Source organism: Mustelus asterias, chromosome 22 (genome assembly GCF_964213995.1).
Source record: "Mustelus asterias chromosome 22, sMusAst1.hap1.1, whole genome shotgun sequence".
Taxonomy (NCBI): Eukaryota; Metazoa; Chordata; class Chondrichthyes; order Carcharhiniformes; family Triakidae; genus Mustelus; species Mustelus asterias.
The window spans coordinates 22,119,179-22,138,347 of record NC_135822.1 but is presented as its reverse complement, the minus strand read 5'-3'; the positions used below and the strand labels follow the sequence as shown (position 1 = coordinate 22,138,347).

The 19,169-nt window shown below is 45.0% G+C and overlaps 1 protein-coding gene across 5 annotated transcripts in view; it reads right to left on the bottom strand.

The window, feature by feature from the left end:
• Positions 1-19,169, bottom strand: part of pusl1 (pseudouridine synthase like 1) — a 262,904-nt gene that overhangs the window by 212,606 nt on the left and 31,129 nt on the right. For all 5 annotated transcript variants that reach the window (XR_013500535.1, XM_078238908.1, XM_078238911.1 and 2 more), the window contains exon 4: positions 8,603-8,752. Coding sequence is in view for 4 of the 5 variants with exons in the window: in XM_078238908.1 (XP_078095034.1) it covers positions 8,603-8,752 (150 nt within the window). In the remaining variant the exon portion in view is untranslated. The remainder of the gene's footprint in view (positions 1-8,602; positions 8,753-19,169) is intronic.

Genomic DNA, 19,169 nt, shown 5'->3' with positions numbered 1-19,169 from the left:
ACTCAGATCAACTTCGACAGGTTCCTGTTTCCTCTTGTGGTTTACACACTCGATGAAAGCGTGGTCAAACACACTGTATGGCAATTGCATTGCTAATATACTAGCCACAATCATTAACACTTTTTGCAAGCATGCACAGCACTTTTTTGCCAAGACCAGAAAGATCATTTTGTAAGCAAGAAGCATTCATCCACTATAAAACCCTAATTCCAAGCTCCTTCCTCAACACCCACCCTCCCAAGCTTTTGCCCCTCTACTCTTATGTGAGACACATGATTCCTATATAGTTCTACATGAACTCACAGCATCTAGTACTCACCCCCAAGTATCCCTTCATATTGTTTGCACACACACTATTTGCATTTACATTGGTTTGCATTGGTATTCATATGGAAGGTAAGGATGAGAAGCAGCAGTAGGCCTAACGGCCTTTCAAGCCTGCTGTGCCATCTGCTTAGATCAGGATACATCTTCTAGTCTGATCCTCATATCCCTTGATTCCCTTAGAGTCCAAAACTCTGATGATCTTTCTTGAATACTTTCAACAGCTGGGCAGCCATTGCGGACAATACCAAGCACATGTGTGCATGTGGTTGCTGCTCCTGCTCCTGAATTCTGGTGTTTTCCCATTTCAACATGGACGCAATGGGCCAAATGGCCTCCTTCTGGGCTGTATTGACTCTGTGAGGAGTACAACTTGAACTTCAAGATAAATATCCCTGGCCAAACTCGGACAATGACTTTTAGTCCTGGGTAAAGAAGCTTCTCCTCGTGCCTCCAGTGGTTCTTTCAACAATTACTCTAAATCTGTGCCCTCTCATTCTTAATCTGTCCACCAATTTCTCCCCATCTACTCTGTCCAGATCCTGCATGATTCTGAATACCTCCATCAATTCTCCTCCCAACCTTCTCCAAGGAAACAGTCCCAACTTCTCCAATCTCTAACTGAAGTTCCTCATCCCTGGAACCATTCTCGTGAATCTTTTCTGCACTCCAATGCTTTAGAGCCCCGAACTGGACACAATATTCCAGTTAGAGGAAAGCAGTGTTCTTTACAAGTTTAACATAACTTCCTTGCTCTATGTCTCTAAAGCTAAGGGGAATAGAGCCTAGGATGCTGTATGTTTTATTCATCGCTCTCTCAACCACTCTTGCCACCTACAATGGCCGATGAACATACAATCGCTGGGACTCTCTAGCCTCCTTGCGGTGTTTTTCTTGGCGGCGCCGTTGGCCAGCTGCAAGATCTTCTGATCCCACCGCTATCAATAGGATTTCCCATTGATTCCATGCCATGCTGCCGGGGAACACACCGTGTAGATGTGCCGTCGGCAGGACCAGAAGATCCTGCAGGCGTGCAGAGCCAGAAGATTGAGCCAATAGTTTAAAGACACTGTTATTCAGCGTGAGTGTGTTAGAACATTGGTGTTCAATGATAGACTGCTGGTATTCAGTGCCAGTGAGTGGTAGAACGCTGGTATTCAGTGTCAGTGTGTTAGAACGCTGGTGTTCAGCGTTAGCTCTAACATTTTGGTACCCAGAGTATACTCAGTGTATACAGCAGCACTTGCTGGTACAATGTGTTGTTATGATGTGGAGATGCCGGCGTTGGACTGGGGTAAACACAGTAAGAAGTCTAACAACACCAGGTTAAAGTCCAACAGGTTTATTTGGTAGCAAAAGCCACAGGCTCTGAAAGCTAGTGTGGCTTTTGCTACCAAATAAACCTGTTGGACTTTAACCTGGTGTTGTTAAACTTCTTACTATGTGTTGTGACCATGGTGCTCGGCGTTGCAGCAGTTAACCTGATGGGTGCTCCGCAGCCGCAGAGTTTACATCATGTCCTCCACGGCAGGATGCTTTGGATTTTTTTGTGCGCAGTCAGTTTGCTGACATCGATCTCAAACTCTTACACATCAATGAAAGACATCTGGGTTGATGAGCTGGAAGCAACTGAGCCCAAGGAACAGCTCCCCAGCTGCAGTCAACCTCTGGGAGTAGGGGAGAGGCTGGGAGTGAACATTGGAAAGGAAAGGAGTGGGAACATTCCAAAATGAAAAGGCTGGATATAATTCCAACAGACATCTACTGCACTCTAATAATAAATAAAAAATTACTTTGTGTAGCTGACGTGGAAGTGCGCTGCTGCCAGATGTTGTAGAGATTTCAATTTAAATTTCACAGGGGAGCTCAGTGCCTGAAAGAAGCCTTTAGTCTGATAGAAAAGTCTAGAAACTCACTGACTTAGAAATAAATCTGGAGCAGATTTCATTGGCCACTCAAACTGAAGAGGCTCAAAGATGAATAAAAGTTCAATGAGCTGGAATGGAAACCTCAATGCCTGCATCAGCAACCCTCTGGTAAATGTTAAAGTTAAAGTTTTATTTATTAGTCACAAGTAGGCTTACGTTAACACTGCAATGAAGTTACTGTGAAAACCTCCTAGTCGCCACACTCCAGCGCCTGTTCGGGTACACTGGAGAATTTAACATGGCCAATCTACCTAGCCTACCTACCTAACCGGCACATCTTTCAGACTGTGGGAGGTAATCAGAGCACCCGGAGGAAACCCACGCAGACACGGGGAGAATGTGCAAACTCCACACAGACAGTGACCCAAGCCGGGAATCGAACCCGGGTCCCTGGCGCTGTGAGGCAGCTGTGCTAACCACTGTGCTACCATATTGGGATGGGAGAGGGGATTTGGAAAGGACTAAGGAAGGTGCCCAAGGAGTTCTATGGAGGACAACCCCTGTTACTTCTGGTTTCAAAGAGACAGCTTAAATTTAAAAAAACATGCATATTCGCCTAGTCCTCATTACTGACAAATTGGGATGGCTCGGTGGCACAGTGGTTAGCACTGCTGCCTCACAGCGCCAGGGACCCGGGTTCGATTCCCGGCTTGGGTCACTGTCTGTGCCGAGTCTACACGTTCTCCCCGTGTCTGCGTGGGTTTCCTCCGGGTGCCCTGGTTTCCTCCCACAGTCCAAAGATGTGCGGGTTAGGTTGATTGGCCATGATAAATTGCCCCTTAGTGTCAGGGGGTTAGTAGGGTAAATAAGTAGGGTTATGGGGATAGGACCTGGGTGGGATTGTGGCCGGTGCAGTCTTGATGGACCAAATGGCCACCTTCTGGACTGTAGGGATTCTATGACCTGGTACCCACTGCCCACAAGAAGGTGAAAGCAGATATAATCAGAGTTTGCAAAATGAAAATGGCTTCTTTAACAGGCTTAAGGCTCCGGATTTACCTACGTGCAAGAAAAAAGACCCCACAAATGTAGCAGTGGGACCATTGTCTATGTCGATTGGTCCCACTGCTAAATTGGTCTGCTTTACACCAATTATACACCCAAGAAACAGGCAGAGCACCAGCCAATTTCTACTGCACTAAGTGCTACCCACACTGACTTTCACAAATTAGATAGTCAGCCTGTGAAGCATAGAACTGGAGCCTAGTCGTTATGCAATTACTGAGACCTAGAAGGCATACTGCGTACCTCCAATCCAAGAACACTCTTTCAGCTTGCTTCTGTATAAACCTTCTGTCATTTTAATCTTTCAAATTGAATGATGCTCACAAAACAAACATCACTTTTCTCAGGAAATGCAGCAAAGCTGTTTGGGTGGTAACCTGGGGATAGCACTACTTCAAACCCACTCACATATTTTAAATGTTCTACACTCTTTTTTATTAACCCAATAATCAATAAATTAAACAAAAATGGGAGGGGTGACAGCCCCTGGAAACTAAGCAACCACTGTAACTGAAACAAAACGTCAGAAAGAAGCTTAACGGATTAAATTAAAATGTCACTCCCGGGGGTGTTGAGGCAGCTCAGCACCCGTGGTGTCATAGAATCTCCACAGTGCAGAAGGAGGCCGTTCGGCCTATCAAGGCTGTACCGACCACAATCCCACCCAGGCCCTGTTCCCGTAATCCCACATATTTACCCTGTTAATCCCCCTGACACTAAGGGGCAATTTAGCATGGCCAATCCACCGAACCCGCACATCTTTGGACTGTGGGAGGAAACCGGAGCACCCGAAGGAAACCCACGCAGACACGGGGAGAACGTGCAAACTCCACACAGACAGTGACCTGAGGCCGGAATTGAACCCGGGTCTCTGGTGCTGTGAGGCAGCAATGCTAACCACTGTGCCGCCTTCTGTGTCCACTGGTCACCATGGAGGTCTAACACCATGTGCACCCTCTCAGCGAACCTAGCCGTGGTAGAGGGGCAGACCGTAGAGTCAGACGACCCTCTCAAGGTGCCTGTTCATGGCCACCTTGGCCAGACCCACAAGGAGGTCCTCCTCCAGGAAAAGTGAATGAGTACAAGTGAATCCCCAGTTAATGCTCACCAGCTGAGTACAATTAAACACCCAATTAATATACAATTAACAGTGACTGCTGGGAATAATAAAGCTGGCACAACCTCACTGACTGGAATATGCCAGGCAACCATGGGGTCAAATATAAGTATTTCCTTTGGCACGACTGACTGGCATTACGGTGACCAGGCCTGCTTGACATTAGCTGCAGTACAAAAAAATAGTAAAGCAAATATCAGCTAAGTGTAGGTTTCTATTCCTTAACAGGGTTAAATTCTGTTCACCCTTTACTGCTTGATGCATTCTAATTACAGCAAAATGTATTCACCAGTTAGCACTGCTGCCTCTCAGCATCAGGGACCCGGGTTTGAATCCAGCCTCAGTTCACTGTCTGTGCGGAGTTTGCATGTTCTCCTTGTGTCTGCGTGGGATTCCTCCCACAGTCCAAAGATGTGCAGGTTAGGTTGATTGGCCATGTTAAATTGCCCCTTAGTGTCAGGGGGACTAGCAGGGTAAATACATGGGATTACGGGGAAAGGCCCTGGGTGGAATTGTGGTTGGTGCAGACTCGATGGGCCAAATGGCCTCCTTCTGCACTGTATGGATTCTATTCTATAAAGGACAGTACAGCACAGGAACAGACCCTTTGGCCCGTCAAGCTTGCACCAACACATGACGTCTTTCTGAACGAAAGACCTTTTGCCTCTGCGCAGTCCGCATCCCTCTATTCCTCGCCTATTCATGTATCTGTCCAGATGCTTGATTTTCTCCTTCTGAATACAGTCGGATAAGGTGCAGCTTCACTGCTGATCTCCCATCCCTCACCACTATATCTAGCATGTCGATACATTAGCGGAAATACACTCTTAAACCACGTGGACCCGTTTGAATGATATTCAATAATTCATTCTAATTTAATCCCACTAATATGAGTGTTAGCGACAATATTTTCATTTTGGGATGTGCAAGGACACATTTATTGCCTATTCCTGGTTGCCCTTTTCTAAAAAATTCATTCCTACAACATGGACGTCACTGGCTGGCCAGCATTTATTGCCCATCCCTAGTTCCCCACGGCAGTTAAGAGTCAACCACATTGCTGTGGCTCTGGAGTCACATGTAGGCCAGACCGGGTAAGGACAGCAGATTTCCTTCCCTAAAGGACATTAGTGAACCAGATGGGTTTTTCTGACAATCGACAATGGTTTCATGGCCATCAATAGATTCTTAATTCCAGATACTTTTCATTGAATTCAAATTCCAGCACCTGCCGTGGCGGGATTCGAACCTCAGAACAGTAGCTGAGTTTCTGGATTAATAGTCTAGCGATAATACCACTAGACCATCACCTCCCCTCATCTGGTTGCCCTGACACCCGAGGGGCTGGTCCAGAGGGTATTTATCATCTTCCATAGTTGTTGGCTATAGCAGTTTTGGGCAGCAGACTCCCTTCCCTGGACATTAGCTAGGCTGATAGCTTTCGTGGTCAGTTTCCCAGCTTGTAAATTAACAGGCGTGTGATTCAGTTACTGAGGGGCTTGACTTCACATTCTCAGAATTGCTAATTCAGTACCAATAACCAGGGCACTATTGTGAAGCACAGCTCAGTGTGATACTATCTTTGGCCCATATTTATGATCTGCAGTTCATAGAAGAATGCAACAGGTGAATGCAACAGGAGAACTAACAGGTGTGGGAACCCTGATTGACTTTTTCCCGCTCTGACTAATGGTACTCCTTAAAAAAATGTTTTTCATGGGATGTGTGTGTTGCTAGCAAGGCCAGCATTTGCTGCCTATCCCTAATTGCTCATGAACTGACCTTGCTAGGCGACATTGCTGTGGGTCTGCAGTCGACCAGATCAGATAACGATGACAATTTTCCTTCCCTAATGGGCATTAGTGAACCAGATGCGGCTTTGTTTTATGACAGTTGATGATAGTTACATGGTCACCATTGCACTGCCTATCTGGACCATGTGGCTCGAAACCACATGGCTGGTGTATTTACCAACATTGTCAATTAGATTACTTTAAACATTGCGGTCCAATCATTGCCTAACCTGGTTCATTGCTGTGGCAACCTTTATTTATTTAATGTCTGAGCAGTCCGCATCCCTCTCTTCCTCGCCGATTCATATATCTGTCTAGATGCTTGTTAAATGTTCTATCTATTGTATCTGCTTCTACCACCTCCTTTGGCAGCGCATTCCAAACACTTATCACCCTCCATGTAAAAAACCTGCCTCTCACATCTCTTATAAACTTTCCCCCTTGTTCCTTAGAAGGAATATTCAAAATCATTGCTGCTGAGAATTGTGATGAACTTTATCAATGTGTTTCATTCTATTAAACTCATTTTGAATGTTATGTTTGAGTAGTAACATGATGGTATAAACAGGGGAAGATTAATTGCTGAGTATATAAGTGTGTGAAAGATTAATTTACAAAGATGTTAAAATGGTATAATTGCTGTTAATTCAGCCACCTTCGTACTGTCAGCTCCCTGGTAATCTGAACAACATTTACTGTTTGAATAAATTTAAACATTAGCTGAAATGTTCTGGCACTTCCCGCTGGCAGGATCGTGTAACAGTCGGCAAAGCCCCATGGACATCGGTGGGTCCAAAGTTCTCGTCAGAAAATTCTACCCATTTGTTTTTTTTTTACAAACCCACAGGTTTTGAACTGAACTAAAACATGCCGCACACTATTTTAACTGTGGCCTAACCAGTGATTGTCAGAACGTAGAAGCAACAGGCCATTCGGCCCATCCAGCCTGCTCCACCACCCAATTAGATCATGCCATACACAACTATGGGCCAAGTGCTGGAAAATGGAATTGGAATTGTTAGGTGGTTGTTTTTGACAGTCGCAGATGTGATGGGCCGAAGGGCCTTTTCTGTGCTGTAGACCTCTACGAGTCTAATGGCTGATCATCCATCTCTGCAGTGCTTTCCCCATTTCCCTTGATGTCATTAGTATCCAGTAAACTATTGATTTCTATTGTGACCATTCTCAATGATTGAACAGGAACGAGAGAGGGGGAATGAAGGAATGAAAAGACAAGAGAGTAATAAGGGAGAATGCGAAAGAAAGAGGGAAGGGAGAGATGAAATGAGAGAGAGGATAAATGAGAGGTATTGCAAGAGAAGTGGGCAAGAAAGGAAAGTAACGAGTGACAAGGGAAAAAAAATAAGAGATAAGTAGAGCAAGAATGATTGTGAGAGATTGGGAAAAAAATTAAATTTTCTTTTATTCATTCGCGGGACGTGGGCGTCGCTGGCTGGCCAGCATTTATTGCCCATCCCTAGTTGCCCGAGTTGAGAGCCAACCACATTGCTGAGGTTCTGGAGTCACAGGTAGGCCAGACCGGGTAAGGACGGCAGATTTCCTTCCCTAAAGGATATTAGTGAACCAGATGGGTTTTTCCGACAATCGTCAATGGTTTCTTGGTCATCAGTAGATGCTTAATTACAGATTTTTTTAAAAATTGAATTCAAATTCCACCATCTGCCATGGCGGGATACAAACCCAGGTCCCAAGAACATTAGAACAAAGAACAAAGAATAGTACAGCACAGGAACATTCCTTTGGCCCTCCAAGCCTGCACCGATCACGTTTACCTATCTAAACCAGCCACTTATACCCTCTATTCCCTGTTTTGTTATGCCTATCAAGATAAATCTTAAGTGTGGCTAACATAACTGCTTCAACCACTCACTAGGCAGTGCATTCCAGGCCCCCACCACCCTCTGTGTAAAAGGCTTCCCCTGAACATCTCCAATGAACCTTTCCCCCCTTTCCCCCTCATTAGCTGAGTTTCTGGATTAATAGTCTAGCGATAATACCACTAGGCCATCCTGCCCGTATGGGAGAGTGGGACCAATAATGGATAAGTCAGGTGTAGAGGAAGAACGAGAGAGTAAGAGGGAATAAGAGAATGCATTCAGACTCATATTCAAGATCTGGAAACCAAACTTGTTAAAAGTCACATTGATAGAGGAGATTTCTAAATGAACAATGACAGTGAAAAGGTTGATGGGCATATTTGTATACTGTAATCAATTCCTGTGGCTCTTTAACAAAGTCCAACTTCCTTTCCTGGCTTGAGTTTGAAAAGTTGCATGCCTATACGGAGGAACCTGGATTGAGAGTCCCTTTACAATTCCCCCCCCGCCTCGCGTGTTCTCACAGCGTGCAGAAAGGCCAACGCTTCTGAGGAGTCAAAGTGAATTGTAACAACACAAAGTGATCTTTCGACCCACCTGTTAGCGGCAGGCCAGCAAAGATTCCTTTCAAAGACTGGAAGCTGAGAACGGTGGTAGCATCCTGTCACGAGCCGGTACACATATGTCCGTGATAGAGCCCTGAACCGAGCACTGAAGTCATCAGCCACTCGAAAGGCTTTTAAGACACTGCCGAAAAATATTTAAAGAAAAAAGACCTTTGTCAGGTTCAGGGTATAAGTCACGATTAAAAGACAGTCAGAAAATCTGCTGGTCAACCCACTGAAATTCACATTAAAGTGTGACAGATATGATCAAAGCACATCTATACAAATATCTCTTGTCAGTAACAGTTTAAACAAGGTTTCTCTTATAGGCCTGGAAATACTTCTCGGCGAGTGCCAAAATAAGCCCAGCAAACCATTATATTTAATAATCCTGCTCTGTTATAAAACGCTGTTTGCTATTCTCTATATAACATAAGGTTGTGAGCATATATTTTATCTTAAGCTTATTTATTAGTCACAAGTAAGGCTTACATTAACACTGCAATGAAGTTACTGTGAAATTCCATATACTATAGTTTATGTACAAATATATTTATGTATTGTTAAAAATATTGTCCACCCTGGGCACACCCTATCCACAAACGTTGCTTCCTGATTTGGAGTCATAGGCACTGATTTTACCGGCACACCCACCTGAGGCTCGCAGAGCGGCATTCTCCATCCTCAGCCACGATCCGGGCGGGCGTGCCGGTAAAATTCCGGTCATAGTTTCCATGTCAATATTTAACAGTGAAACTGTGGCTGAGGCTTAGGGCCCTGCCAAAGCGGGGAACCGGGATGAACAAGGTCCAAAAGTTTGATTTGATTTATTATTGTCATATGTACTGGGATACAATGAAAAGTATTGTTTCTTGCACGCAATACAGACAAAACATACCGTTCATAGAGTACATAGGGGAGAAGGAAAAGAGAGGGTGTTACAATCATAGCTGGGCTGTAGAGAAAGATCAACTTAAATGAGGTAGGTCCATTCAAAAGTTTGATGGCAGCAGGGAAGAAGCTGTTTTTGAGTCGGTTGGTACGTGTTCTCAGACTTTTGTATCTTTTTCCTGATGGAAGAAGATGGAAGAGAGAATGCCCGGAGTACGTGGGGTCCTTGATTATGCCGGCTATAGCTGGAGTCAATGGATGGGAGTTGGTTTGCGTGATGGACTGGGCTACGTTCACAACCCTTTGTGGTTTTTTGCGGTCTTGGACAGAGCAGGAGCCATACCAAGCAGTGATACACCTTGAAAGGATGTTTTCTATGGTGCATCTGTAAAAATTGGTGAGAGTCGCAGCGGACATGCCGAATTTCCTTAGCCTCCTCGACATGCCGGTTTCCCAAACCCGTTTCTGGCACCAGCTGTCTCACCGAGGCGGGTTCAGGGGCCAGCAATGAAGCCCAATCCCACAAGGGGACAACCAACTGGACTCATGAGGAGCCTCCAGCTTGGAGAGCCTGTTTGCTGCCATTAATCGGATGGCAAACCTTTCTCCATGCCAATTAAGGTGGTCCCTCTGTGAAAACTGCAAAGATTGACTGCTTCCCCCAGGGTCAGATTCAGGACTCAGAAACACTCTGGGCACCTGTTTCCAGCCTCTGGGAGGAAACTTCAGCCTTGCATATGTAAACATTTCAAATAAAAATGTCCCATAGGAACATATTAACATGGAAGAGCATGACCTTAACATGTCAACATTTTGCCAGTCAGTTGATGAAACAATTGAATTTACTCAAAATGTTTATTCCAAGGAAATCATCTGGCAATTTTTTCCTCAGTAATTGAAATTAATATTAAAAATTAAGCTCCAAACATCTTTTTCACAATAACATGATTATACTTACACACTGAATTATCTTTGAATCCTTTGATGTTTTCAATAAAGTTACTTCACAGCTCTTGGCATTGATTTGGAGAAGACATTTTAACTCACAATAATTGAACAAGTTATCAATCATATCTGTGTGTGTGCAGTTTGCAGATTTACATTAACAGCTAGTTTTAAATAAAATATCTCCAATCACAATGTTCTTCACATTCCAATCTGTAATTATCTTGCAATTGTGTCTTTGCCGATATATATGCCGTGTTTGTGAACCTATCTCTCCACTCGCCTGATGAAGGAGCAGCACTCTGAAAGCTCATGTTTGCAAATAAACCTTTTGGATTTCACCTGGTGTTGTGAGACTTCTTACTGTGCCCACCCCAGTCCAATGCCGGCATCTCCACATCAATGTTTAATATGGGTAAGGTGAGCGTACATTTACAACATAAATTATATAAAATGATATATCCCTCAAAAGCACCTTCCAAACCCACGACCACTACCATCGAGAAGGATAAAGGCAGCAGACAATGGGAATAAGATTCCCTCCAAGTCACACACCATCCTTACTTGCAAATACATCGCCGTTCCTTCACTGCCACTGGGTCGAAATCCTGGAATTTCCCCCCTAACAGTACTGCGGGGGTACCTACACCCCATAGACTGCAGCAGTTCAAGAAGGCAGCTCACCACCACCTTCTCCAGGGCAATTAGGGATGGGCAATAAAAGCTGGGCAATAAAAGTGAGCAATGTCCACATCCCATGAACAAATAAAAAGTAAGTAAATTATAAAAGTGAATGAGTTACCGTTGGAAAATCTAGACCAATGTTGCTGGAAATTAAACGTCATTTTGCACACTTCCTTACTCTTGAAATTACGGCTTCTCTTCCAAGGCTTTGTTTCCCATGCCTTTTGCAGGAATCAGAGCAAGGGTTACTGCCCTGACAAGCCGGATCACGAACATTGTGTCCTGCACCAATCCTGACAGAATCTGCAAGGTTAGTGGAGGAGCACCAAACCTCCCTGGAGTAGATGGATGTCCACAGCACTCAGTGGGCACCTGTACAGTGTCTACCTGCTACAAGCAGCTGGCAAAGTCCAGCGCCCCCTGGGCCAGATCCATCCCATTTCACTCAGTGCACCCAGCCTCCCTGCTGGATCCGAGCTAAACGAGAGAAGTGGGAACGTCTGGCCCTAGGATCAACCCATGATGTCATCGGCTTTGCAAGATCTGGACGGAGATTATGGTCCTTGCAGGACTGCATAAAACACCCCGGAAAGAGTCAGGGTCTGCATATCTTCGTCAGGAGTTACAACAGGAATCTGCCTTCACAAATCCTGAGCCACAAATGGGATAGAAACAGCAGATGCAGAAGTGCCTCAGTAGGTTGATCAGCATTTGATCAACATTTGGCAAGAAAGAGATAGATTCATATTTTGGACAAGAGCCTTCCATCAGATCTACCCATGCATTTTCCCATGTCTTATGTTTTAGGTCAAATCAGAAGATCCCATTCAATTTTGCTCAGGGTGAGTTAGAGACATGTCCATGTAAGGCAGAAGATTCACATTGCTGACTTATAATTCCAGGAACTTTGTTGGTATTATATGGCATTCTGGACCATTTAACCGGTAGTCTGAGGACTGAGCTTCATCCCAATCCATTATCATTTGACAGCAGTAAATAATTGTCATCTGTACCTTCCCCTTTTTACAGCAGGATGCACCAATTATATGCTGATATGCAGCAGGTAACAGCAACTGAGGTGGATGAGGGATTTAAATGCACTGAGGGAGAGGTCTGAGATTTGGTATCATTTCATCATCATTGTAATAAATGGAATCTGGGCTTTGACAGAACACTGAAGGCTGGAATCTGAGGTTAGGCTCACTGGTGTATTCCTAAGATCAGTCAGAAATGGGGGCCTGAAGGCACAGGGTGAGCCTCTGGATCTGGGCAACAACAACTTGCATTGGCATAGCACTACTAACCCTACGGTCCCTCACAGAAACGTCCACAGATGCTCCAGTACTAGTTTCGAAGTAATTTTTGCAAACATTGATTTCAGTATTTTGCTTTAATTCTGGGATGCATCCCTTGATTTCACAGCTGCTGTTTATTTGAACACTGACTTCCAACGCCTGGAATATTGTGTGCAGTTTTGGTCTCCTTATGTGAGGAAGGATGTTCTTGCTATAAAGGGGGGTGCAACAAATGTTTACCAGACTGATTCCTGGAATGGCAGGATTGGCGAAGAGAGGTTGAGTGGGTTAGTATTATATTGGCTGGAGTTCAGAAGAATGAGGGAGGATCTCATAGAAACCTGTAGAATTCTAACAGGAATAGACAGGGTAGATGCAGGAAGGATGTTCCCAATGGTGGGGGAGTACAAAACAAGGTATCATAGGCCAGAATTTTACCGGGTCGCCCGCCACAGGAATCAGAGCAAGTGAGGGTGGGGCATGGGAAGGTCCGTTGACCTTGGGCGGGATTTTAAAAAATAACTTCTTACATGTTGTCACCCATATATATTATATATAGACCAAAGTCTTTGTGTCTGAAGAGGATAATTTAGGTACAATTTATGAGGGAAGCCAAGGCAGAAATGTGCATTATCATTTAACCAGATCGTGAAAGCAGTGGGATAATTCTGTTGCCGACATGATGTAATCCGATGTACCTTGACTGTGCTTTAATATTCTTTCTCTAATGGGCATATTGTACTGCAGCTGTGGCCAAATCAATGTCTTGAATCATCAGCATCTCCTCGCTTTTGTATTTAAAATAATTCAGAATCCAATCTATCTTTTATAAAGCTTTTCCTGCCCTGAACCTACCGGTAAAAATGTGTATCTGTACCTTCAGATTGCTGTTCCTCCACTCCATTATAAAAGTTCTGGTTTGGGGTAGATTTTCACATTACTTCTTCCCAAAACATATTATGATTTACATTGAACTGTGATTCCCTGGGCTCGCTATGTATCTTGTCAATCTGAGAAGCGTCCATTTTCTCCCCCATACAGTGACCTCCTGCCCTTCATCTCGCTGGAGTTCAATTGAAAAGTGGAGATAAATGGACCGACAGTGCATCAGCATTATGAATGTCCGGACAGCCTGACTCCTAAAACCATTTACTTTGCACTGGGACACAAGAGTCTTGAATTCCAGTTCTGTTAACTTACCACAGCAAGGCGAGCTGTGAGCCATGGTCCAGAGGTACAGGACTCAGTTAGTTCCGCCCAGGGCCGCAGGTGTGGTAGAGGCAGATAGTGGACACTGTGGCTTTGGAAATGGAACAGTCAGCTTTGGAGCCAATGTCGCAAGGACAAATTTGAGGGAGAAAAAGTTTGAACAGCAGTTCCATGGTTATTAAAATAATTAAATCGTCATTGAAAGAAGCAATGGCGATGTGAGGGAAAACATTTTTTAATGCAGGGAGTGGTTCGGATCTGGAATGAACTGCCTGAGAACGTGGCGGAGGCCGATTCAGTCGCGGCCTTCCAATGAGAATTGGATCATGAGCTGAGGTAAAAGAAATTGCAGGATTACGGGAAAAGGCGGGAGAGTAGAACTAGGTGAGTTGCTCTTCCAGAGAGCCAACATGGACGCAATGGGCCAAATGGTCTCCCTCTGTGTCGTAACCATTCCAGGATTCTATTCACATCATATTAAGCTGGTCAATGTACAGCACATCCAGCAGCTCGAACATCTGGAGCAAGGCCAAATTGCTTCAGTTTGAAACTGTGGCCTGCTTTTAGGCGCCCCTCATTAAAAGATTGTTACATATATTTAAGAGAAGTCTCGTGGCACAGTGGGCAATATCCCTGCCTCTGAGCTGGAAGTTCGAAACCCAGCCCAGGAGTTGAATCGTAGAAGAATCCTACAGTGCAAAAGGAGGCCATTCAGCCCATCGAGTCTGCACCAACCACAATCCCACTCAGGCCCTATCCCCATAATCCATGCATTTACCCTACCTAGCCCCCCTGACACTAAGGGGCAATTTAACATGGCCAAACAATCTAACCCGCACATCTTTGGATCGTGGGAGGAAACCAGAGCACACCCTCGTAGACACGGGGAGAATGTGCAGACTCCGAACAGACAGTGACCCAAGCCAGGAATCGAACCCAGGTCCCTGGTGCTGTGAGGCAGCATTGCTAACCACTGCGCCACTGTAATGGCCAAAGAAGGTGCATTCATTAACCGGCCAAATAATTTGATTATTAACCAGCAAATCCTTCCAACATGGGCCAAAGGCAGGCGGTAAAAGCTACGTGATGGAAAAAAATGGAATCTCTATCATTCCCATCTATAGTTCAAAGCTACAACATGTATGTAAAAGTGCATGTTGCCACAGCAACGCAGACTCCCTGAGTAATCTGTAACACGCCCCCACCGCCACATATATTTCAATAGCTAGTATATTATTTTCAACATCAATCTTATTTCTAATTTCTCCCTGGTTCTAACAGAATCGTAGAAAGCCTGGTACAATACAGAAAAAGTAATCACTTCATTAGCTAAGTATTGCTCTAAATTTTCTCTAACTATCAAGTTGAAGCTGGGTTTCTGGCCTGGTGCCAGATATGTCTCTTACTGAATTAATGCAAGCCTTAAACTCGCTTGGCTGATCCTCACAGCCGAAGGAGGTTGTGTTGAAACAAGAGCCAAGAAAGAGAAGTTAAGCCAAGAAAACAAAATCAAATAAGAATATCAAGATGTATTTGTAACTATACAACAAAACATGGTTGATTCCTCCTTTAGTAAGAGATCGTGTCAACTGATGATGGTTGAGCGTGACTGGGGTAACAATTTGCCATGTTGGAATATACCACATGGCCAGAGGATGGTAAGTAATTTGGACTTTGAGCACAGGCCTCACGTGTTGTAGCAAGCTCAGACATTAAATAAATAAAGGTTGCCACAGCAATGAACCAAGTTAGGCAATGATTGGACCACAATGTTTAAAGTAATCTAATTGACAATGTTGGTAAATACACCAGCCATGTGGTTTCGAGCCACATGGTCCAGATAGGCAGTGCAATGGTGACCATGTAACTATCATCAACTGTCATAAAACAAAGCCGCATCTGGTTCACTAATGCCCATTAGGGAAGGAAAATTGTCATCGTTATCTGATCTGGTCGACTCCAGACCCACAGCAATGTCGCCTAGCAAGGTCAGTTCATGAGCAATTAGGGATAGGCAGCAAATGCTGGCCTTGCTAGCAACACACACATCCCATGAAAAACATTTATTTTATAAGTACCATTAGTCAGAGCGGGAAAAAGTCAATCAGGGTTCCCACACCTGTTAGTTCTCCTGTTGCATTCACCTGTTGCATTCTTCTATGAACTGCAGATCATAAATATGGGCCAAAGATAGTATCACACTGAGCTGTGCTTCACAACAGTGCCCTGGTTATTGGTACTGAATTAGCAATTCTGAGAATGTGAATTCAAGCCCCTCAGTAACTGAATCACACGCCTGTTAATTTACAAGCTGGGAAACTGACCACAAAAGCTGTCAGCCTAGCTAATGTCCAGGGAAGGGAGTCTGCAGCCCATAACTGCTATAGCCAACAAGTATGGAAGCTGATAAATACCCTCTGGACCAGCCCCTCGGGTGTCAGGGCAACCAGATGAGGGGAGGTGATGGTCTAGTGGTATTATCGCTAGACTATTAATCCAGAAACTCAGCTAATGTTCTGGGAATCCGGGTTCGAATCTCGCCACGGCAGGTGGTGGAATTTGAATTCAATAAAAAGTATCTGGAATTAAGAATCTATTGATGACCGTGAAACCATTCTCGATTGTCAGAAAAACCCATATCGTTCACTAATGTCCTTTAGGGAAGGAAATCTGCCATTCTTATCTGGTCTGGCCTACATGTGACTCCAGAGCCACTGCCGTGGGGAACTAGGGATGGGCGATAAATGCTGGCCAGCCAGTGACGTCCATGTTGTAGGAATGAATTTTTTAAAAAATGGCAACCAGGAATAGGCAATAAATGTGTTCTTGCACATCCCAAAATGAAAATATTGTCGCTAACACTCATATTAGTGGGAATAAATTAGGATGAACTATTGAATATCATTCAAACGGGTCCACGTGGTTTAAGAGTGTATTTCCGCTAATGTATCGACATGCTAGATATAGTGGTGAGGGATGGGAAGTCAGCAGTGAAGCTGCACCGTATCAGACTGTATTCAGAAAGAGAAAATCAAAATGCTAAACTGAGAGCCGATATTCCACAAGGTACAGTTGACCTGGCAACACGGAATTTTTATATATTGGTCTGGTGATGAGAGAAGTGATGATCGCCAGGGTACCAGCAACAGACTTCAGCACTGCACTAGAGTTGGGAGAAGCAGTCCTCCACCTCCCAACGACACTCAGGGAAATATTCTTTTAAGAAACATATCTTTTTGCTGGATGTTTCCTCCAGCAATCCGACTGGAAAGGCTGTGTGTAGATCACCCTTTCTGCCATGGGCTCTGCCAGAGCAGCTCAGTTACACGGCAGGGGGATTCAAACAAGTGTATGGCCCCCTATTTGAGGATGAAAAGGGCTGGAATGCCTGTTTCAGACGCAGGCCCTCGATAACTCCTTTACCTATAGGGCGGATGCTGCACTTCCAGCACATAATGAAAAGGCGTGCCACATCCGCCATATTGGTTGTACTAGCACCAGTTCCACATCTAAATAACACACACGTGCTATCGAACTTTTAGGCCATGGTCTCAGTGTTCTCTGTAGACGTTTTGGTCATTGTTCAGCCGATCCTAAAATGACATTAAAAGGTTTGGCATCATAACTTGCAAGCATCTCTCAACACCTTAGCATGTCCCATAGTTCCTTCACATCCAGTAGGGTGGCATGGTGACACAGTGGTTGGCACTGTTGCCTCACAGCGCCAGGGACCCGGGTTCAATTCCAGCCTCGGGTCACTGTCTATGTGGAGTTTGCACATTCTCCCCGTGTCTGCATGGGTTTCCTCCGGGTGCTTCGGTTTCCTCCCACACGCCAAAGATGTGCGGGTTAGGTTGAATAGCCATGCTAAATTGCCCCATCGTGTCAGGGGGACTAGCAGGGCAAATACATTGGGTTAGGGGGATAGGGCCTGGGTAGAATTGTGGTCAGTGCAGACTTGATGGGCCAAATGGCCTTCTTCTGCACTGTAGGGATTCTAAAATGTGGAAGAACAACATGCACACAGCAAGGTTCCACAAACAGCTAAGAGATAAATAACCAGACCAGTTCCAATAATGCCCTGGGATCTTTTATATCCGTCCGAGGGAGCAGACAGGAACTTCAGTTTAAGGAAAGGCAGCACTGAAGTATCAGCCTAGACTAAGCACTCAACTCTTTGGAATGAGGCTTGAATCTATGATGACCTGATTCAGAAGCAAGAGTACCACTGTTCAGCCAAAAGACACTCCAGTTAAGGAGCGTTGCCTCCATTCTAAAACAGTTTGTAACAAATGGGCACTGTTTCAAGTTTAAGAATTTAAATTTCTCTTGCGGTCATATAAAGAAACGCTTCAACAATTTATTATTCTTGCCCTTGGGACAGAGCAGAATTTGCCAGAGACAATATATTGATTAGGATATGTCCGAAATGAAATCTATGCAGGCTCATCATTTACTGTAATAAATGATGTTATCAAAGACTTTCCCGGAACGCCTGGAAGAGTGCCAAGGTTTCTTATGCAGTTTGGCAACGATGTACTGTTCTTATTTTTACTGCATCTGTCCTTGGTTCACCATCCTCCACAGAATGAGCCTTGGATTTTGTTCTTTATTCTTCCTTCTGGAAACACCTTGATGTTGTGAAAGGTTTTGCCATGGCCCAAGTAACTATGTGCGCTGTCCGTGGCCCCCTGTCAAAAGTGGTTTGCTTTAAGGTGCCACAGGTCTTTAGTCACCATTGGCTGGTCCTCAGAGTAGTGCAGCTCCAACAACATTGAACAAGCTGGACACCATCCAGCACAAAGCAGCCCACTTGACTGACTCCCCATCCACCACATTCATCATTCACTTCCTCCACCACTGACAAACAATGGCATCAGTGTGAACCATCTTCAAGATGCACTGCTGAAACTCACCTAAGCTCCTTCGACAGAACCTTCCAAACCCGAGACCACTACCAGCTAGAAGGACAAGGGTAGCAGATGCATGGGAAGGGTGGCACAATGGCACAGTGGTTAGCACTGCTGCCTCACAGTGCCAGGGACCTGGGTTCGATTCCCGGCTTGGGTCACTGTCTGTGCGGAGTCTGCACGTTCTCCCCGTGTCTGCGTGGGTTTCCTCCGGGTGCTCCAGTTTCCTCCCACAGTCCACAGATGTGCGGGTTAGGTGGATTGGCCACGCTAAATTGCCCGCTTAGCGTCAGGGGGACTAGCTAGGATAAATACATGAGGTTACGGGGATAGGCCTGGGTGGGATTGCGGTCACTGCAGACTCGATGGGCTGAATGACCTCCTTCTGCACTGTAGTATTTCACAATCAGCCCCAGCAAGCTTCCTTCCAAACCACTCACCATCCTGACTTGGAAATATACTGCCACCCTTCATTGTCGATGGGTCGAAATCCTGGAACGCCCTCCCTCATAGCACTGTGGGTGTGCCCACGCCACATGGACTGCAGCGGTTCAAGAAGGCAGCTCACCACCACCACCATCTCAAAGGCAATTAGGGATGGGCAACACATACTGGCCTAGACAAC